This window comes from Mesocricetus auratus, unplaced genomic scaffold, assembly GCF_017639785.1.
Source record: "Mesocricetus auratus isolate SY011 unplaced genomic scaffold, BCM_Maur_2.0 Super-Scaffold_100004, whole genome shotgun sequence".
Lineage (NCBI taxonomy): Eukaryota > Metazoa > Chordata > Mammalia > Rodentia > Cricetidae > Mesocricetus > Mesocricetus auratus.
Window position 1 is genome coordinate 89,124,668 of NW_024429189.1, and position 22,767 is coordinate 89,147,434.

General features: G+C 42.5%; 1 protein-coding gene across 1 annotated transcript; it reads right to left on the reverse strand.

Moving 5' to 3' along the window:
* Window positions 1-1,154: 1,154 nt before the first annotated feature.
* On the reverse strand, window positions 1,155-17,835 carry Gatm (glycine amidinotransferase). The gene is made up of 9 exons (XM_005068539.4): window positions 17,681-17,835; window positions 16,306-16,524; window positions 9,926-10,121; window positions 8,831-9,021; window positions 6,907-7,044; window positions 6,613-6,777; window positions 4,528-4,591; window positions 3,656-3,772; window positions 1,155-2,208 (listed from the first exon to the last, which is right to left on the reverse strand). The coding sequence occupies exons 1-9, from the start codon at window positions 17,747-17,749 to the stop codon at window positions 2,096-2,098; spliced, it is 1,272 nt and encodes a 423-aa protein (XP_005068596.1). The 5' UTR covers window positions 17,750-17,835; the 3' UTR covers window positions 1,155-2,095.
* Window positions 17,836-22,767: the final 4,932 nt, after the last annotated feature.

Here is a 22,767-nt window from a genome sequence, read left to right on the forward strand (position 1 = left end):
GTGAGAAAACGAAATGTGGTCAGTTGAGAAGGCAGAGTGAAGGTCTGGGTTACGTACTGCGGGGAATACAGGGGGTGTCTGTTACAACTGCAGAGGCCATTTAGGCCCCGACTGGGTGGCTTCGGTGTGTGTGCATCGACCCACACAGCTGTGTCATTCTCAAACACTATCGGTTCAAGTGTCACACTGGCACTCTTACACCACTTCTGTGTCCTGGGACCTGACACAAACCAGGGAAAAGAATAGCTGAACCTTGTGATTAATTTCTAGTTACACATCCTATGTGGTGTTCTGGTGAGGAAAAATATCCATCGACTCCAGAACTGAGACCCCTTTTCTTTTGGGGGCCTAGGACTGACCCACTCACCATCCCATCCTATCCCATGCTTATGAAACATCCAGACAGAATGAGTGGGGAATAAGCCAAATTCTGACTCTGTTCATTTCTTTTCCTTCCCTTCTTCCTTGTTTCCTGTTTTGGCCTCTTCTTTTCCTTCCTCCCCCCACACTTTTTAAAGGCAGGGTTTCATGTAGCCCAGCCTGGCTTTGATCTGGCTATGCAGCTAAGGCTGACCTAGAACTCCTTATCCTCCTGCCACTACCTCCCAAGTGCTAGGACTGTGACAAATCATTGTCAACTATTTTTGGATAGCAGTATTAGGTTTGAATTGGGAATGAATATCTTGATTATTTCAGGAAACTACAGTTCTGCTCCAAGGTGGGCTGAGAGAAATCTCGGTCGGGAAAGTACTTGTTCAAGCATGAGATGAGCATTTGACCTCGCAAGCCCTAGCGGTAAAGCCAGGTGTGGTGGTGTGTGCTCACATCCCACTGCTGGGGAGGAAGAGACAGGTGGGTTCCTGAAACTTACAGAGACAGTCAACCAGTGCACTTGCTGAACTCCGGGCCAGGGCAAAAGAGATCCCAGCTCAACAATCAAGGTGGTGACACTTGAAGAATGATACCCAAGGTTGACCTCTGATCTCCACATGCATACACACACATGCATACCTCCCTTAGCACATGTATCCACACAGCACACGCATCCTCCCTCCCAATACACATACACACACACACACACAGAACTCTCATCCAACAGCTACACTCCTGTAACTTACATTAAAGTCATTAGACTGAGACCAAACTCTAATAAATCCAATCTGGAACACAAAAGTTTATTAGAGTAAAAATACATATACAATATCCAACATTAAAATTATTTCATGTCACATGTATTTTTGCCTGCATTAGTTTTCAAAAAATGCTTTAAAACTCTATGCTTTAAACAATTTGCACAAATGTAAACAAGTCTTAGATTACCAAAGATGCCGTTATATGTGTCAGATATTGAACATCAACATTAATGGATGGGGACTACGAGTTATAGCTATTACACTAAGCACTTCTTTCAATTTTTGGAAAGGAAGGAAGAAGACAAGAATAACCCACTTGAAATGAAGTAAGGTGTAGGACGAGATTTTAGGACCAAATGTCGACACAAGAATGTTAAAAGCATTCATGGAAAATTCCCTTAATTTTCTCAGTGTTTGCATAGTCTAGGTTATTTTAAAACAATTTTTTAAAAAACTACCCAAATTAGATTTTTAGAAAAAAGACAAATATCTGATTCTACTTAGGATCTGCAGGGTTTTCTCCTAAGTCTTTGTCCCATTTACAAAAAAAAAAAAAAAGAAGTTATATGAATGAACATTTGCAAGTCCATCAAAAAGGGGGAAAAATAACTAAGGTTAGAACTGACATTTCAAGCTGCCTTTTGGAAAGAAAATTAAAAACAGAGGTAGATGGTTAAATATTAGCGGCCAAGTTACTCAAGTGACTAATTTTTTGCCTCGGCATACATTTACTCAGCTTTTATACTTTAAGCCAAACAGTAAAGAGCTTACGAGAAGAAAGTAAACCTAGTAAGAGTCATATCCCTTATATGAAAGAACAGTAAACCATGTCAGGACCCCTGTTAAAGATGTGATTGTTCAAGGTGCTACAGTTCATGCATTTATTAAAGCGGTAGAATGAGCCTTGCTGCTACACTTCTTAGGTATCTCTGAGGCCATGCCCCAAGCCACACCATGCCTGCTCAGTCAAAGTAGGACTGAAGGGTGCCTCGGCGGCGGACATCACAGGTCCAGCAGTGGAAGCCTCCCCCCAGGGAATTGGCATTTCGAATGTTAACCTTAATGGTACTGATACCTGCATTGAGAGAGAAAGACAAATCAGTTAGACGGACAAACATGAAATTCCCCTGACAGGAAGTAAGCCTGAACGCTTGCAGGAACAAGTTCCCCAGGGCAATCCAGTCCACACGGTCTTTTCTTTTTTAATTTTGTTTTCACAGACTTTCATCTAACCTAGCCAATCACTATTATAACATCCTCAACAAATTTTGTTCTAGTTACTGTTCATAAATTGACGGTCTGGATGAGCAGATATACCTAGCAAGTACTAAAATTAAGTACTGAAAAGCGGACTCAACATAAGCACGGTAAGGACACATTCACCTTTTACAGATTAACCAGACAGTCTCAAGGAAAACAATGCATCAGAACCATAGCTACTATCTGGGTTGTATGGTCATTCAGGTATCAGATCTGATCAGACAATTGGCTCTATCCAGCACCCTTTGTAAGGACATGTCTACAATGTGAACGGGCAACTTAATGGCACTTAGAGAGAGAATATGTTATGTTAGACTCAGTAATCACAGTAATCTCTTCTTCTTCTTCCTTCATTTGAGGGTGCAGATGAGCTACAGTGACTACAGTGCTCGCTCTATGGTAGGGAGGCAAGGAGGTGTGAGAAAGACTCCCCTAAAGTACTCCTCCTTGGGGCTGAGAGTGGGGTTTGAAAAAGTGGCTTGTTGTTATGGGTCAAATCATCAGATTCTGCTCAATTCAAAACTGTCAACTAACACCCCCCCCTTCTACATTAAGAATGGATGTGGCAAATAAGAAAACAGTCTTCCATGGAGTACATCACAACTATAGAACAAAATTTTAACAACCTATTTCAACAGGTAAGCTGCCTGGCTGTTATCAAATTCACAATGAGGATGTGTGAAATGTGCTAAGAACAGCTCGAACATACTGTGTACCCCGTGGCTCACATGAAGTCCTCTCTTTCAGTGTTTTCCTCAACAGTATTAGAATCCTGATCTAAAATTTAAATATCAGAATAGGAAAACTCGGCCCCAGGAACAGCCGGTCGTGTCCTTTAAAAATAGAATGACTGGGTGGCATCTCTTACTGCATTTGAGAACCATGTTAACTGTTCCTAAAGCACACGTACGCCACTTTTCCAGCTGTGTTCTTATAAGCCCTCTGAAACATGAGATTACCATTAAATTACTTCTAAAGGACCTCCAGTAATTTCCCCTTTATAGAAGGGCAAAGCAACTCATCTGCACACGGGTGATTCTCCGCACACGGGCACCAGGAAACCAGCAGTTACAGAAGATGGATTAACTATTGCCAAGGAACTCATGATGCATCCCCAACTTTTAAAGGTTATGCTTACTAGAAACAAAATCACTAACCAATTACATGGTAATAATTTAGTATCTTTAAAGGGATCAGAATTGAATTCTTCAGTTAGTGGTGAACGTTTACATGTGACAACATGCTGTGTTTACCAGACATACCCAGCTTCTCAAACATCTTCTGAATTGGAGCTTCATTGGCATCAACCATAACACGCTTCTCATCCAGCATTAAGACGTTCATGGAAAGCCATTTGGAGGACATCCAGAGGGGATGGTCTGAAAATAGCATCAACTGTTAAAGCATTTGTGTCTGATCCCATTTGCTTGTTGTAGAGAAAAGACTTACAAGGGAAGGGAACTGAAGTGACAGCTCGGTCCCTTTCCTGCTTTAGCTCCTGCATGACAGCTTATCTTATTATTTTATGCTACTTTTTATTTTTTTCCTGGAAGGTTTTCTCTACCATACAAAATGACACTGAACTCCAATCTCCCCGCCTGCTTTGTTTGAGTTTTTGTAGTACTAGGGATCAGACCCAGGGTCTTAAACATGCTAAGCAAGCACTCCACCACTAAACTACATCCCCAGCTCTGAGAACTTATTTTATTTATGGAACAACATAGCTACAAATCTTATAAATCAGCCCACATTCACCAGACATTTGGAATCATCCTGTCTTATTTTGCATGGTATTCTGCCCCATCATTTTCATTTTCTATGAAAGGAAAACTCACACACGCTTAACCTGGGCTCACTCTAGAACCAGCCGTCACTTTACTGTTCAGTGGGGAAATGCCAATTCTAGTTTGACAAAAGTTGGCTTTCTCTACAGGAGAAGACACTTGCTCACAAAGGCTGTAAAAGTTGGCATACCGCCGGGTGGTGGTGGCGCACGCCTTTAATCCCAGCACTCGGGAGGCAGAGGCAGGCGGATCTCTGTGAGTTCGAGGCCAGGCTGGACCGATAGCCTCCAAAACAATACAGAGAAACCCTGTCTCGTAAAACCAAAAAAAAAAAAAAAAAGTTGGCATACCGTCAGGGATGACTGGCGATGGAGGAGTAACGATGGTCCATCCCGCTTTCTTGAAAAGATCAATCTGTAAGATCAAACAACCCAACAGACTTAAGTCCACATTGCCATGGGGCTCCTGACAATCCTTACGGTTTTGTTGTTAAAGATGATGTCTGCCATACAGCCCGGGTTGTCCTTGGCCTTACAATCCACCTGCCTCAGCATCACAGTCGTTAGGATTATAGGCATGTGCTATGACCCCCAGCTCTCTTTATCATTAATAGCTCTTTTGGTAAGAAATCACCTCCATTTATAAAATAAGGACACAAAAACTTTCTTAAAGTTGATGATTTGGGGGGGCTGGAGAGATGACTCAAAGGTTAAGAGCACTGCTATTTTAAACTATAATTTGTAGGTGCTTCAGAGGACCTGGGTTCAATTCCCAGCACCTACATGGCTACTCACAACTGTCAGAAACTCCAGTGACAGACAAACATGGAGGCAAAACACCAATGCACATAAGAATACAAATAAATAAATCCACATTTTTAAAAAGTCAATGATTCAGTCCAAATTGTAGTTTAAAATAGCAGTGGATACCCGTACTGGGTTCTGTACAAGAATGGGCTGTCGACAAAGACATGGACGGAGGAGGGACTCAGGGGCCCTACCCCACCCTAGTGAACTATTTTTGCTATTGATAAAATCATTGCCTTCACTTTGTACCCAGTGGTGACCCCACCGGGCTCCCATGGATAATCTCAATCCAGTTGTCACACAGATGGCCCTGGTTAAACTTAATGTGTCACAAAACCAAACCAAAAGTCATAGATGTAGAAAAGGGACTGACAGGGAGCAGTGGGGTTGAGAGGGATGGGAGGATTGGAGAGAGAATGCATTGTATGCTGTCAAAGAGCCAACTTAATTATGTGGTGTCTGTGTGTGTGCATGCATGTGTGTGGTGTGTGTGTGTGTGTGGTATGTGTGTGGTGTGATGTGGTATGTGTGTGTATGGTGTGGTGTGGTATGTGTGTGTATGGTGTGGTGTGGTATGTGGGGTATGTGTGTTGTGTTTGTATATGTGCATGTTGTGATGTGATGTGTGTGTGTGTTGTGATGTGATGTGTGTGTGTGTTGTGATGTGTTTGTATGTGTGTGTGTGTTTCCTTCCAGTGACATTAGAAAGCAACAAAACTATTAGAGCTTTTCAGGTTTTAAAATTTAAAATACCAAAGACACTTTCCCAAGACATTCTCAGTAAAGAAAATTTAAATATGTCCTGTTTAGTTATAAGAAAACAACACTGGGATGATGTCAAACTGACAGTCTATCTGCTCCATCATTTTGCACCACCATGAATAAGGATAAACGTCAGGGCTGTAGTCTCAAACACCGCAGTTGTCACTAGATATCCATTACGAACTGGCCTTTCCACATACAACCACACTCTCACTTAGAATATCAGTACATTCTATTAGATGGGATGGATTATCTTGGTCATTAGGTATGAAAATAAGGGATAGAAATGAATTCTGCATGGCATGAAAGTACTTCTAAAAAGGTGTCTTGCAGCCTTGCAAATAACTCACTTCCCATCTGGGCCAAGAGGCAGCAGGTAGAAGACAAGGGGCTGTGGGTGACAGGGAGAGAGCAGGGCAAGCTGAGCAGATCTGCTCCTCCCCAAATGGACAGGCTGAAGGGAGGCTGACCCACTTGAGGGGCAAGATAACTACTGCTCAGTGGCATTTCTCTGGCCACACAAAAGTCACTTGCTTATAATCCTGTTGAACTGCAATTGAAAATGACAATCCCTGTTGAATGACAACACAAACACTCAAATTTGATGCTTTGACAGCCACAAAGAGCTAAATTCTCCGTCTGATATACTATGCTAGCCATCACAATGGCAGTGTAGATTTTTGCACATTGAGAAGCTTGCAAAAACATAAGCAAATCAATGTCAGATAATAATGCCACTGATCATTGCTAAAGTTGCCGCTCAGAACCACTGGGAACCAGGGAAATACTTACAGTGCCAAGGTTCTTTTGCTTAAAATGAAGTTTCTAGACTCTTTAGCTTTTCTGGTGTCCTAAGAACTCTCCTACCTGATGACATGGCCGGTCAGGGTTGGAGAGCACAAGCCCAGGTCCAATGATGTTGAAGGTGGCATCAATATGCATGGGATTGGGGTCTTTAAAAGAGATGATATGCACTCTGTAGTCTGGAGCAAGATGCCTACGCATCCACTCGATGCCCAGGTAGTTTGTCACCTGAAAATAAATACAATATTAAAAATATTCCATTCTAAGTTTGGAAAACCAAAAGAATGTAGGGTTTAAAATTTAAAATTTAGGAATAAAGAATGCAATAATGCAGTGTGAGAGCCAGTCATTAGCAACCTGGCTTCTCTGTGCAAAAATATCTCTCCCAGCTCGAATGAAGTCAGCAGCATCAAAGCATGGCTCGAACTCGGTCGTCACAAACTTTCCCTGAGAGGCCAATTTGTGTCTGTCTTCCACAGAATGGATGGGGTAATCCTAGTTAGAACAAGAACACAAACAATGTATTTATTTTTAAAGGAACTTACTTACAAGGATATACACGATTTTAGAAATTAGTCCAATACTATAATTTCCCAAGATACTACAATTCAACTCTAGATTAAAACACCCATAGAAGAGATATTGGCCCGTGATGATCAATTCTGACAATCCAATCTGATTGGATTAAGGAAAGCCTGAGGGATTAGTGAAGCCTATCCTTTTGGCATTTCCAGAAAAAAAAAGATTATAAGGGGCTCTAACCTAATCAAAGAATCAATCCCTTTATTAATAGCATTACTGAGAGGTGGTCAAAGTTAGGAGGTGGGATCTAGTTGGGAGAAGATGGGTCAGTGGAGGTGTATCTTTGGGGGCTCCATTTTGCTCTGGTCTCTTCCTGTATCCCCTTTCTCTTTTTGGTCTGCCAAGAAGTCAAAACATCTCCTGTATGCTTCTGCCAACACGCTGTTCTGCCAAGTCATGTGGGTGGGGTCAGCCAATGTAATCCAAACTGTGAGCTAAAACAGGTCCTTCTCACTTAGATTCCTTCTCTCAAGTCCCTCATCACAGCAAACAGAAAAGTAACATAAACAAATCAAACCAACAAAACCACCACCACCACAACAAAATGAAAAGTTAGCCATTAGAGAAACAAGTGGTGCAGGGGGTACATACGCATGTGTGTACCTAGTTACAATCCTGAAAAGCCAGCGGGATGAAGTCACCCTTCTCCTTTAGAGAAGGAATTTGGTCCTGAGCCCAATTCATACCCTGCCAAATTTGGATGTGCTGAACTTATTTTTCACTTCTGCCTTTAAATGCCTAGAACCTATGGATGTTCAAGTCCATTGCAGAAACTTGCATGGCATTTGCCTGGGACTTATACATGTCCTCCTGAATCCTTTAAAATATCTCGAGATTAGCCACAATCCTCAGTGCAACCAAAGTGTTATATAAATAATTGATATGCTATGCTGTTGTTGAATGACAGGACGGGCATTTTTCAAAAATATTACTTGTTTACAGTTGCTTGAATTCATGGGTGCAGAACCTGAGGGCAGGAGATGACTACATATTTCCTCTTACCTCGAATTAGGCCAAGACACCAGGTGTTTTTTCTTTGGAAGAAGAGAAGGACTTTAACCTAAGGATTTTTGTGGCTCCAGCAGTGAATAGCTATGTGCATTTAGGACAAGTTTTGCTCCCAGTGATGAAATGAAACCACATTATCACTTCCTTCTAGAGTTTTTTCTTCTTCTTCTTCTTCTTCTTCTTCTTCTTCTTCTTCTTCTTCTTCTTCTTCTTCTTCTTCTTCTTCTTCTTCTTCTTCTTCTTCTTCTTCTTCTTCTTCTTCTTCTTCTTCTTCTTCTTCTTCTTCTTCTTCTTCTTCTTCTTCTTCTTCTCTGTGTTGCCCTGGCTGTCCTGGAACTCACTTTGTAGACCAGGCTGGCTTTGAACTCACAGGGATCCAACTGCCTCTGCCTCCTAAGTGCTGGGATTAAAGGCATGTGCCACTATCACCCAATTCCTTCTAGAATTTTTGTAAGAACAAATATGATCGATGATGTATCCTGAGCCCAGGACTCAGTACAGAGTAAGCAGTAAATGTTAGCTATTATTATTGCTGTTATGATCATTAACATTTACTCCTAGTTTCATCTAAAGATAGTAAGTTTTTAAAATGGAAGTGCATAATATGTGCAAAGTACCAGAGAATTCCTTTCTTACCCTTTGTGGATTATTTGGAAGATATTAACAAGCTGGTCTATGTCTAGGGACCTACCTTGTCATAGAGTTCATCAGCCATGGTGGGCTTGGGCGCTGTTGTCCACTTGGCACCACGGTGGAAGTAGTCTTTGATAAGTGACCTGTATGCTCGGTACTCAAAGAAGCGTGAACGCCACGCCATGGGAGCCTCAATAATCTCGTTCCCCACAACCATCAAGATGTCTCGAGGCATTGCACTGTATAAACCTATCAAACCAAAAGTTCCATGGCCACCTTAGTGATGCAAATTTCCAAGACATAAAGTATGTGCAACATAAACTATTTGTAGAAAAAGTTCCCTAAAACCTTGTTTGTCTACATAATTATATAAAACAGGCAAAGGGAATGATACACATGAGAATAGACTGTTGGCAAGAATTCCCTGTTGGGTGGTGATGTCAAGCAAAAATGTAAAGGAAGAAGTGAGAGAGATTTTGAACCATCAAACCTTCTCTAGTTGCAGGTTCCTTTTTTAGATACAGAAACAGAGTTCATAATGGACAGTATGGCACAATTAGAACTAGGCTAAGATCATTCTGAAAAATAAATTATAGAACTCAAACACAAGAGCAGTTGTGAAGTAATGGTAGTTTTAAAAAAGGGAACGTTTCCATTCTCCCCTTAAAAAATTGGAATATGTACGTAATACGTGTCTGTGTGGGAGTATGTGCACCAGAAGAGGGTGTCAGGTTCCCTGGAACTGGAGTTACACACTGTTATGAGCTGCCAGATGTTGGTGCTGTGAACACTGAACTCCCAGGTCCTCTGCAAGAATAGTAATGGTCCTTAACTGATGAGCCACCTCTCCACCCCCTCACCTTCCCTTTTAATATCTGCCATTAAGGAAAACTAGGTACAGTTCACTCTTCTTATGTAAAATGTCTATAACTTTTAGAAGTTTATAATGTGTACACCTCAACCATATCAAACTGAATCAGATGCTTCCTCAGTAGTCTCTAACGTTTTGATTAGTAAGCAAATAATCTCTAAAGTTTGATTAGTAAGAGAAACAAAGGATTCTCCAAGAAATTCTAAGAGCATTCTCCTTATGTATCGAAGAAGGAAATCGCAAATCAAGGCTCTGTCAGATTCCTTTCAAGACAGTACTGACCTGTAGACTCAAAATCAGGGGTCTTATACTTCAGTGACCAGTCAATGGGGTCAGGACGCCTCACCGTCACACCTTCCATTTTTAAAATATTGCACATTTCTTCAACTTCGGCAACAGCTTTTTTCAAGTGATCTTTGGGAAAATAAAGACCTCCATTTTTCTGGTAAAATGACCAGTACTTTTCATATGTATTGGCCTAGAAGCAGAAGAAAGTAAATGAAAGCATCACAGGAGAATTCTACAGCTCACGTTAGCTTCTTAGGCCATGAGCAGCTATGTGTCTAGCGTAAGAGGGACGCAGACCACAAACAGAGCTTGTTCAGAGCTCATCCCAGCACTGAGCACACCAGCCTCTCAACAGACACCCAGGATTTGCTGAATGAAGATCTTTAAATCATCCTGTAATATATTCTTCAAAGATGTGTGTGTGTGTGTGTGTGTGTGTGTGTGTGTGTGTGTGTGTGTGTCACACCAGAAAAAGGGGCTGGATTTCCTGGATCTGGAGTTACACTCAGTTCTGAGCTGTGCCAGATATTGGTGTTGGAACTAAACCTGGGTCCTCTGGAAGAGCAGGAAGCACTCTTAACCAATGAGCATCTTTCTCTAGCCCTAAATTCTCTTGAGGCCTTTGATCCTTCTGGCTCACATCTCATGCCCAACCCCTAACAGCTTGTGTGTTCCCAATACAGGCTTCAAATCTTCCTGGCCATGCTTCACAGGCAAAACAGAACACAGACACTCCTATTAGAGAGCCTCAGTGAGATGAAACCAGAGGGAAAACAAAGACTAAAAACCCTACACTAAGCCAAGACCCTAAGCAATCGCAATCCACAAACTCCCGAGTTCTTACAGTAATGCTGTACTTCAAGAGATTTTTGTGGAACAAAAAAGATATTTTAACTGTGAGAAGATTATGTTCTCAAATATATTTTACATGCCCTAACATGCATGGCTCATTTTCCCACTGAACAGACTTTGCCTTTAACAAAACTGTGCAGTGATGCAAGCCAGGTGTTGGAGCTTGTCTGTCAGTGTGTGTCACACCTAACACCCCTCACCTCTCTCAAATCCAATCTAACATAATTTTGGGCTCTTTAGAAGGAAAGTAATCTGAAATGCAAATTCACAGAGTTAGCTAAGTATGTAAACACTTTTCAATGGTGAGATGCAAAACGTAAAAATCAAGAGTCCACATTAAGATTGTTTGCCATTTGTCTAAGTTATCAGTCAGTTTAAAGAAAAACACTGGGTGTGTGCATGCTGCATACTACAATTACCTAGCCGGATAAAGCAGAGGACCCAGATCCTGAGAAAAACTCTTAGAACTTCTTCACAACACTGGAAAAGCCATGGAATATTTTAAGTTGAAAAACATATTCAAATCAAGTCTTTTTTCTTTTTTTTAAAGTTTCTTTGTTACTGGTTGACAACCAACTACAGGTTCTAATCATGTCTTATACATAAGTTTTCTCCTTCAAATCTGACATTTGAAAAGAAGGGGCAAAGATAGGTTAAAGGCTCAAATACATTGAAGCTCACTTAGTTTAGCTAGTTATCTACAGCACTTGGCAATCCTACCCAAGAGACAAGGCGCTCAAACACATGACCTTTTCACATGCAAGGACAAGGCTCAGGCACTCACCCCCTACCTGACTAAACAGGATAAAACTTCAGTCCTCTGACTGGACAGTGTTCCAGATAGTGAGGGGCTTGGCTACTATGTTCTACAAGTTTGAACATTTTCACCTTGATGCACAAACCTTCTAAAACTAGGATTATTTATTATGGTTCTTGTTCTTAAAGATTTTTGTTTTAGTTTGTTTTGAGACAGGGTCTCATCTTACAGTCCTGATTGGCCTGGAATTCACTATGTAGACCAGGCTGGCCTTGATCTCACAGAGATCTGCCTTCCTCTGTCAAGTGTTGGAAGTAAAGGTGTGTACTACCATACCTGGTGTTTCTAAGTGTTGTTCATCAGGACTGGACTAACTACCTAGATCTTCAATATCAAAGAATTTTTTCCCAAGCTTATGTCTCTTCTTCCTTATTTACCTTAATCTGATAAACAAATTATATGAGTGTAAACTAGCCTCTACTAAGTCTGGAACCCAGGCTAGAGGTTACAAAATAAGCTGAAAAGCAGCTCTTTCAAAAACATGAAGGAGGCTAGCTAACTAGGCTCTGAAAGCTGAGTTGTTGGTAAACTAAGGTTCCCCAGGTCAAATCCAGCCAGGCCACTTATTTTTCCAAAGAAAAGTTTAAGGAGATTCTTCAAGCTAATTTTGTTATGCAATGCCTGTGGCTGCTTTCCCACTATAGTGGTAGGGCTGAGAATCAAAAAGCTACAATGTAGATTTTCATTCTCTGCAAAGCCTGAATCATTTATTGTATGCCTTTAGGCAGAAACAAAGTTTGTTGGTCTCTGTTCTGATTAGCTTGAAGATCTATGAACAAATTGCAGGCTCAACTGCTAACCCAGGAAAAATGTTATCAGCATGAAACATTTGAGTACTTTTATGGCTAATCTAGTCTTAACAAAGCCATGATGGAGAAAACCATAGAGACAGCTGACCCGAGCTAGTGGGAGCTCATGGGCTATGGACTGATAGCTGGGGGACCTGCATGGGACCGAACTAGACCCTCAGAATGTGGGTGACAGTTATGTGGTTTGATCTGTTAGGGTACCCCTGGCAGTAACACCAGGACCTAACCCAGGGGATGAACCGGCTTTCTGGAGCCCATTCCCTATGGTGGGATACCTAGATCAGCCTTGATACAGGGAGGAGGGACTTGGTGCTGCCTCAACTTGGTACATCCCAAAGAAGGTCTTACCCCCTCTGAGGTGTGGACAAATCGGAGGGGGTTGGGATGCAAATGGGAAGGGGGGTGAGAGGAGGAGAGGGAGGGAGGAATGTGGTTAGTATGTAAAATGAAAAAGAATTTAAATAAAAACCAAAACAAACTAATGCCAAACCAAACAACAAGTAGTTTTCTACTCGTAGGAATTTCTTCCATAGCAGCTAGAGACAGAAGATAATGGTTCTTTATTTTCCTCTCTGACACGTCCTGGTACTACTACCCATCCATTCACCACTCCCATCTTCTCATGCCAGGCACATCTCCTACAGTCCACTAAGGGACAAGAAGCCTTTGAAAACTCAATACTGAATTACAGCAGACACAGTCGTGTTGTCTTGCCTGACTCACTCCAAGGTGTCTAGTGCTGAGTATCTGTTTAGAGTGAACCTTGCCTTGATATGAAATATTAAGTCAACTATTCTGGGAGAAAAAATTTATTTGAACATATGTTTGTGCAGTTTATAATCCGGCAAACATTGGACAAAGTCCAAATGATCAGGGCAAATTACATTTTCTAAGAAAGACTTAAAAATTGTTTACACTTCCTTTATGACCTTGCTAAATGAGTTAGAAATCATTTACCAAGCATTTTCCAGACAATGAGCATTCTACTGTAGCACATGACGTCTGTAATAACCTGTGGCAGAGATGAAGCTGCATTCCTGGAAACCTTGTAGCCCCCCCCAGCCTAAACACCTGTGCAGAGTCTGTCTGCTATGTTAATTTTCAAACACCCTCTTTGAAAACTCTATGAAATACCAATAGACACAAATCTTTTGTTAACCTGACAATAAATTTGCATTATATTAACCTTAATTAGTAATATTTTTGAAGTCCTCTATCAAGGGCCTTATTTTTAAAAAGACAAAAGCAACTATTTACTATGTTTTACAAAAAGAAAAGCCATTAACTTTTGAAATAGTGCTTTTGACCGACGTTTCTTGTTCCTTTTAAAAAATTTCCAACGTGTATGTCCTGTAACATATTTTAAACTCTACTCACCTAGAGACACTCTACTACATTATTTTATCATTCTTTTCTTTTTGAAACAAGATTTTGCTATGTAGGCTAGGCTGGTCTTGACTCCTGACTCAATGTCCTGAATGTTAGCATGCAGGCATGTGCCACCTAATCCAGTCATTATTCCCTTCCCTTCTCTTCCCTTCCCTTCCCTTCCCTTCCCTTCCCTTCCCTTCCCTTCCCTTCCCTTCCCTTCCCTTCCTTTCCCTTCCCTTCCCTTCCCTTGCATTCCCTTCCTATCCTCCCTCCCACTTTCCCACTGAGTGCTGGGATCAAAGACCTGTACCACCACAGCCCAGCTTTTATGGTTCTTAAATAGAGTAATTTATCCATGTTCCTGGGTCTAGTGGCGCATGTCTGTCACCCTAGCATTGGAAGGTAGAGGCAGGGGGATCGGCAATTCAAGGTCATCTTTGGATACACAGCAAGTTTAAGGTTAGCTTAGGTTTCATGAGATTCATCTTTCTGTCTCCCTTCTAAAGGATGTATGTGTCTTCTGTTTACTTTCTTCTTCTTCATCAATTAGCTTAGTCTATCACATAAAACAGAAGTCACCAGAAAAGTGAATGAAATCAACACGGCTACTGTTACTGGTATCTACAGCTAATATACCCCCAAGATACTTTTGTGATGTAACCAGCAAACTGGATCCCTAAAACTATGACTTATACTTTATGTATTTTGTACTTTTCAACATATAATTTTATACCTTCAAGTTTAATCCTGTAAGGTAGTTGGCAAAGTACCACGAGTACTTACACAGGCATGTAGACACAGACACATCTAAGGTCAGATCATATGAATGTGTAATAGTCAATAATTTTAAAGACAGATTAGATGATAAGCTATTAGCTGAATCTGAATTTTCCCAGCCAAAATGGGTAGGGATACTTCTTTATAAAAGAAGACTTTGAAAAAGTATGTCTTATTTATTTTAAAATATGGGGCTAGCATAGAAATTAATCTGCATACCAAATTTCAGTTATCAGAACCAAAGGTATATTCAGAATAATAGGAAGAACCCATTGCAATCCCTGCCAGGTCTCACTCAAGAACTGCCTCCTTCAGAGTGCTTTGTAACTGCCCAGTGCTTGGCATGCTCTTCCCTTAGCATTCCTTGGGCTTCCACTGCCTTGCCAGCTGGGTGGCATGAGGCACTCAGCCTCTGCATCAAGGTATTCATCCCATCTCTCCAAACAGACTTGACGCTCCTTTATGTCAATGCATTTCCGGTGACACAGGCATGGTTACAGACTTATTTCCCCACTCTGCATTACAGATGAAAGTATAGGTATTTAGGAAGAACTCAAACACACTAGAAATGTTATTTATGACTCACGATTAACAAGATCTTAGAAACTGCCTAGAAAACAGAAGGAACCCTTATATAACACTTCATCCGAACACTAGCCCCTAAGGACTCTGGCCATAAGAATATTGCAAGTACATATTAGGAGTTTATTTTTTTAAAGGGAAGATAATACTTAATGCCAGGCAACCCTGGAAGGTATTGGGAAAGACATTTTAGAGCTAGGTAGAGGCAGAAGGAAGTGAGAGACACAGGTGAGAGCATGGTTCTTGTTGGTTCTTGTTTGTTTGCTAATGTCTGCTACAAGTCTAGGCAGACTACCAGAAAAGAAAACAACTTAAATAGAAATGAATATCGGCTAACTTGCCATACCACGCACCTCTGCGATGTGTGTGAATCGGGGTCCTGGAGGTGCAAAGAGCCAGCTTATGGAGAAACCTGAGTACCACAAGGGCTTTATTCTCAGTACCAGAAGGAGGGTGTTAGTAAGATGGGAGCACAATGAGTCACATGATCAAACTTGGGCTTAGAACAAGTCATTCCAATAGTGAATGGGATATGGCCTGGTGAGGGGAGTGAAGGAGAGGAAGCTGGGAGCTAACAGGCATTGATGAACTCCAGACCTAAGGAAGAGATGAGGCATGGGCAAGATTCCTTTTGACAAAAGGCTTGATGTGGGAGATGTGACTGAAAGAGAAACCAAAGATGGTTGGTATTTTGATTTGATTAAGTAAAACTGCCAAAAATTAAAAGGAAGAAATAAAGACTGGCTTAGAGGTGTCCCACAACTGGAACTCTAGCTGTGCCAAGTGGCAGTATCCACAGTGTAGACACAGACTAGACGGCAGGTAGGGGAGTGGTCTGGACGAGTGGATGAGGGAGCCGAAGCTGTGAGAATGGCTACAAGGATGGGACGAAAGGGAAACAACAGGCTAACAAGTTGTGAAGGAAAATATGGAGGAATACCTAAAAAACAGCCCCCCAGGAAAGTTCTCCTCGACTCCCAGGGACGTTTCAAGGAGGAAACAATGTGTGAATAATATCAAATACTGGTGGTATCAAGCAAAATTACTTACAAATCAATTCCCCACACACACACGTGCACTGAGGTGAAAGCAGTTGCCGAGGAGGTGGGAGCAGAATCAGGCTGCAGATCGTAAGGAGAGAACCTTGCTTGTAAAGCCTTACTTACCTTCACCTCAACCGTGAACGGAGGGACACAAGCATTTTCTGCTCTGCCCACTATCACTTCCTCTAACGGGTCCCATTCGTTGTAAGAGGAGACGGGGCAGTTCTTGGGCAGGGGATCAGTGGCCTTGTCTTCAGCTGCACAGGAATTCCGGGAGGAAGCTGTAGCTGCTTGGGTGCTTTGGAAAGTTCGCTGCACCCATCCTGTCAAGGATCCTCCGAGCTTAAGAAACAAAAGCACAAAACTCAAACAAGGTGGGGTTGGTTACAGTCTGAGAACCCAGGATAACACAGACAGACGTCTACTTTAGGAGATACCAAGTTGTTGCTTAATAGAGGGGTTGTGTGGCTTCAACAAGCCACACAACTTTTTGTTGATTATACATTTTGCTTTTGTTTGTTTATGTTAAATGATGTAACTTTTAAAAACCCCTAGGAAGATCTGGTTCCTGGCCACCACATCCCCCATCTGTATCTCAGAATAATGCAAGCAAGCTTTCAGAAACTTTCACTGGAGACAGGTCACTCCCTTCACTAAATAAATGCTCCGTGTCCAACTGGGGGAGGACGTCTTCCTTCCTCGATCTGGAAGGTTACTAAAATTGAGCTCTTTTTTACTGTAAATAACACGGACTCATTTGAAAAGCTCGTATCTTTCAGAATATGCAGCTCCAACCTATTTTTTTTAAGCATCAGACACATATTTCACATTCTTTAGCATTTCGAGTCAGAGAGTGACCAACTATCATTTGCACCATATTACAGATGGTCCGTGGGCCCCTAGCTACCCTAAGGGCTAACCCTGACAGGCACAGAATTTAAATTTAAGAGGTGATCTAAGCATGTCAAAGCATCTTTTTAAAAACACAGGCCTGTATAACCTAGAGCAGGAAGATTCCCTCACTCCCTCCCCTGTGCAAACCTCACCGGCTCCCCATCTCAATCAGGCAGTTAAAATTCCTCCAGAAGGGGGTTGGAGGGACTTAAGGGTGGAGAACCAAAGCAAGAGGGCGAGTGACAGCTGTTAAGGAACCAGCTGCTGGCAGAACTCATCTGCCAGAGCTATTCCTATTGAGGAGCATGGGAGAGTCTGCAGGCATGCGAGAGCGTTCGGACATCCCAGGGAAGCAGAGGGCAGGGCGGAACAGCAGGTGGGGGACAGGCTGGACTCATTCCAACTCTCCTGAAAGCCCCTGGAATCCGTGTTACAGCCGGAGCCGGTAGCTCCATCCATCCACCCACAAGCATCTTTCCAGAAAAACAAAAACAAAATGCCTTCGCGGGCCACCGAACCCACACCACACCATGGTCTAGTCCAGTCTCCCTCTGGGTCCCCACCCTGAATCCCGCTGAGGTCCCGAGGCCGCAGAGAAACGCACCCGAGAGCCGATGTAGTGCACCGCCTCGGCACCTCGGCTGCCGCCGCGCAGACACCGCACCCTCAGCATCGCCCTGGTCCTGGTTGCTCCGTGTGCACAAGGTCTCAGCCACCGCCCTCGCGCCAGCTCCCAGCCTGCGGCCGCGCGCTCCTTTTGTAGCCGCGCCCCGGGCCCGGCCTATTGGCTGCCGAGAACAGGTGGCCTCAGCGCCCGCGGGTCACGTCCCGGGGCTTGCCCTTTTTTAGCTGTGCCTCCAGAACCGGCTTAAGGGATCGCCGCGAAGCTCCACCGGGAGGCTACCCAGTGCCTCCTCTGGGTGGTCCGTTCGTTCGTCTGTCGCTTTGGAAGTCCATTTTGCAACCTGAACGTGCAAAGACCAAGGACAATCTTGGGCTTAAATTCAGGTCTGTGGCGCTGACCCAGAACCCAATATGACACCGAATGAAACGACCCTGTGGTAGAGTCCTACTTTTGCGATCCGAGCCTGTGGGCTATACTTTAGAACACTGGCTCTTCCTTCTTGAAAACACACAGATATTAAGTCAGAAATAAGGAAAGACTACAGATAGCCTTTCCTTCCAAAGCTTGTCTTAGAAGGTTTCTTTCGACATGACTTGGGTGCTCGATTGCATAGTTCCTTAACTGTATTTGTAGAACTAAAACTAGGGAACTCAAATAGATATGCCGCTTCTTAATGGAAGGGACAAAATCTTTGAGTACTTCTCCTTGTGATTTTTTTTTTTTTTTTTTTTTTTTTTTTACTGTATGTTCCTCTATGCTTTAAAGAGTCTGGCTGTGTATCCCAGTCTGGCCTCCAGCCCTCCTTTCTTTCTTTCTTTCTTTCTTTCTTTCTTTCTTTCTTTCTTTCCTTCCTTCCTTCCTTCTCTTCTTCTTCTTCTTCTTCTTCTTCTTCTTCTTCTTCTTCTTCTTCTTCTTCCTTCTTCCTTCTTCCTTCTTCCTTCTTCGTGTTTAGAGACAGGGTTTCTGTGTATTGTCGAACTCACAGAGATCCGCCTACCTCTGCCTCCCGAGCATGCGCCACCAATGCCCGACCCTCCATTCTTAATTCTGTGATTATAGGCCTGCACGATGAGCACCGCCGGCTTCTCTGTGTTTGTCTTTTATAGAAACTGAGAACAGTTGCATTGATTTCCCCTGGTCCACGAGCTAACCAGGACCAAGATAGATGCTGCAGGTAAAGTCGGCTCTAAAGGTTGTATAAATATAAGGTAACTTTCAAGAAAGAGGTCATAAGATCCTGTTACTATCAAAGGAACCACTGTGTCTAGGTTCCTATCTCATGCTCCTAAAATATTGCGTGATTTAGACTCACAACCCTTGATCTTCCTAATGGAAGTTCATTCTGCTAGTGAGGACTCAAGAATTTCTGAAAACTTAAAAAGCACTTTCACCCCATAGAAGAACATAGCCAGCTCTGGGGGGCTGCTTCTCTGGGTAAAGCCTAGGGTGACCAGAGATGCATTCACCTCAGTAAAGGGATTTAAAAAATTGGGAGAGGCTAGGGATGTAGCTTAGTGGCTGAGTGATCACCCAACATGCATGTAAAAACAACCAAACAACCAAACCAAACAAAAACCTCACCACAAACCTTATAAGGCCGGGTATAGCCGCTCAGGCTACATAGCAAGTTCAAGGCCAGCCTGAACTACCTGAGACACTGCCTCACTTAACACGACTTTCGCTTCGCTTCACTTCAGTTCTGAGAGCTGAAAAACATCTTCATGTCTCTCATTAAAGGCATCACTGTCATTTTAAAGTGTAAGACCTAAGCGTGCCTGGCTGAAATGAGGTTAGGTGGAAAACTAGCCAAACAGATGCACTTACCTCTTGGAATCCAGTAGGGGGAAAAAGAGGGAGGTAGAAGAGTCTCACACACCACTCCAACAGTTACAAAAGCAAAGCAAATCACCCTCTCCACATTTGCTTTTTTTTTTCTGTTTTGAGGGTTTGAAAACGTCTGTAGTTGTGCTTCCTGTGACCTCATTAACTGAAATCACATGTCTTCTACACTGGCTGTGTGCCTAACATCAGGCCACATCTGTAAGGCATCTGTCCTAACACTTGACAATGCTGCCTCATTCAGAAGTTGCAGTGTGTGGCTGCTTGCCTTCTCTCCTCCCTGAAGGTGACTCCAGTAACAGCAGTTGAGTAAGAGCTTTAGGATGTGGTGGTCTCCTACTAATATCTACAGCATATAAAAGTCTAATAGTAGCATACTTTATAGATCGATCAAAAGGCCTAATTTCCAGTAGTGTGGGTATGGGAAGATAAAGGGCAGGAAACTACCTCAGAAGCATGGGGAAAGAGTTTTTGCTTTTTAGTTCCCCCCTCATTGATGCTGCCTGGAAGATACACCTAATTCAACTTCATCCCAACCTATAAAACACAGAGTTTTTAAAAGTATTTTCTGAGATCAAAATGAAACAAACAAACAAAAAATGAATAAAGTCACTGGATCAGCAAAATGAACAACCAAAGAAGCTGTTGGAAGAATCCATATTTCACAGCTATGGTTGACACCAACGTGTGTACAGACATGGAATCTCTGAAACTATTCCACACGTCCACACACGATGAGTAAGCTAAGCTATCTGTAAAAGTCATCTATTCTGAGATGCATTTGTATCTGTAGTGTAGGGGACTGGATACTCCCAAATTAAATCAGAAAGATATATAGCAATATTCAAGTTCAAATAAGGTAACTGAAGTATGTCTTCACAAGTGGACTGTAGATAAGAAAAGCAACAGTTGAAAACCTCGGCTCCTAATGGCAGTTTGCTTCCCGCAGAGCAGTGCCTTGCTCAGCCATCATCGGCTTCCTCCTGCAGTCGGTGGAAGCAAAAACAGAGACAAAGAGCAGAGAGTGAGAGACCTTGGACCACTTGGTCTATTCCTCTCTGTGGGGCTCAGGGAACCCCACAGAAGAGGCAGAGACTGTACGAGCCAGCGGGGATGGGGATACCAAGGAAACAAGGCCTTCTGAGCATAATAGGACTGACCCGTGAACTCACAGAGACTGTGGCAGTGAGCACAGAGCCTGCCTAGGTCTAAGTCACATGGGAGGGTGTGAGGGGTTCCCAGCACCGAGAGAGGAAGTGGGCGCAAACACCCATCCCTAACCCAGAAGCTGTCTCTAATCATAACCACTTGCAAAAGGAAAATTGGTTTTCTCCAGTGGAGTCTCACTTGGTGTAAGCACAAACCACCCTCAAGGACAGACCCCTGTGGCCTGCAGTAGATGGCCAATATAAAACAAACTCAATGGCGTTTTTGGAGGTTCCTTGTCTCATAATGCTTCACCTGGGCATTCTTTTTTTTTTCTTTTCCCTATTACAGTTACTTTACATGTATGCATACATGCATACACACATGAATGCATACATACACATATATTTTCCACTGTTGTATTTTATGATTTCTGTGTGCGAAAATGTGTGTGGGTGTGGGTGTCTATATATGTTTCTTGTGTTTTTTTCTCCTGGTGGTTTGTTTACTTTATTATAGTCCAGTTTGTTTTTATTTTATCTTATTATTTTTTAGATGCCTGCTTGTATTTTAATGAGAGAAAGAGAGAGGGAGAGAGAAAAAAAAAGAGACAGAGAGGAGTTGGGTGGCTAGGGTGTTGGGGTGGATGTGGAAGTAATTGGGGGGAGGGAAAGCCAAAATCAGAATTTATTGTTTGAAGAATATGTATTTTAAAAAGTATTGTGATAAATTTGTGATGCATTAAAAAAACATTCTTGGGAAGGATACTCAGAATTCTGATAGCTTAAGTTGTCCCCAGTTGGCTTGGTCATAGGGTGAGAGTTTTTCACTGTAAACCTGTTGTAGCTTTGAATTTTGACATATGAATGACTTAGCCAAAAAATAAAAATATACTTGAGAGATTGCACTTAGCAGAAGCACAAACACCAACATGGAATTTTAAAAGGAAGCCTACTAACCCAGCACCAGCTAAGGGTGAATTCAGAATGTTCAGGTCCCTGGAAAAGTGGAACCTATCGATAAGAATGATTCCTCCAACTATTGCTGTCACAAAGTAACCTTCTTCTTTCAGGACCCTTGACGTGGGGAAGGAGTCACCCAAGTAGGCTGATACTAAGAAGTCTGGAGGCTGAAAGATTGGGTCCCTCGAAAAGTATCAAGTCAGTGTGTAGGCTTCGCCGTGCTCAGTGCACTTCAGTCTTTCCTCCCCAGTATCTCCTCCTATTCCTCTCCTTCCTCCATCTTTTCCCCTTCCTCCTCCTCTTTCTTTCTCTTCATCATTGTCATTGTCTACTTCCGTGACGGTAGGGATTCGATTCAGTGTCGTATATATGTGATAATCAAGCACTTGATCTATGAGTTATATATTCCTAACACATTTTAATAGCCCATTGTCTTTCTTAATGTTGTGTTTCCTGCTTGCCTAATCAATTTGAGGAGCTAATGAAATCCCTTTTCTGTACCAAGGATGCTACAGGATTGGCCTCTTTGTCCAATACCCAGTGCTCCTAGCTCACAGTGTTCTCCAGGAGTTGCTTACTAGTCCATTTTTCTTTCCATAGGCTCCAGGCTCCTCAAGGACAGGGAATCTGTTTTATCTTCCACTATGTCCTGAGCACAGTCCCTGACACAGCACGACCCTCAATCAATTGTTCAATGCTGAAAGCCCAGCCCTCTCTGATATCTTCCAATCTTTGACTTCAGCTGAAGCTTTGAAAGCTCGTGGGGGGCAGCCTCTCGCTACAACCTTGCAAATCCATTCAGGATTTGTATCAGCTCTGAACAGCTATGTTTTAATTGTTCAGCATCTCCTAACGAGGGGGACCTGGGAAGGTAAACAGCAGCTTCCTTCAAGTATTTAAACAATCTCAGCTGAAGTCAGCCTTCAAATTGATCTAACACTAAGAAGATGAAAAGAAACAACAGCGTCTTTTCCTGGGGACTTCCTTTCTTCTTTCACAGTAGTTTTCAGATATCTTCTAGAATTCCAGTGCTGTAAACACTTTCTTTTCTTTCAGGTCCTGGGCAAATGCACACTAAAAGATTATGTCAATCCATCTGATAGTATCTTTGTATCAGAA

Coding starts and splice junctions, on each gene's coding strand:
- Gatm (XM_005068539.4), bottom strand. CDS start 17,749: ATGCTGAGGGTGCGGTGTCTGCGCGGCGGCAGCCGAGGTGCCGAGGCG. Junction 16,525..17,680: donor TGCACTACATCGGCTCTCGG/GTGCGTTTCTCT, acceptor TTGTTTCTTAAG/CTCGGAGGATCCTTGACAGG. Junction 4,592..6,612: donor CTGACCGGCCATGTCATCAG/GTAGGAGAGTTC, acceptor TTGATCTTACAG/ATTGATCTTTTCAAGAAAGC.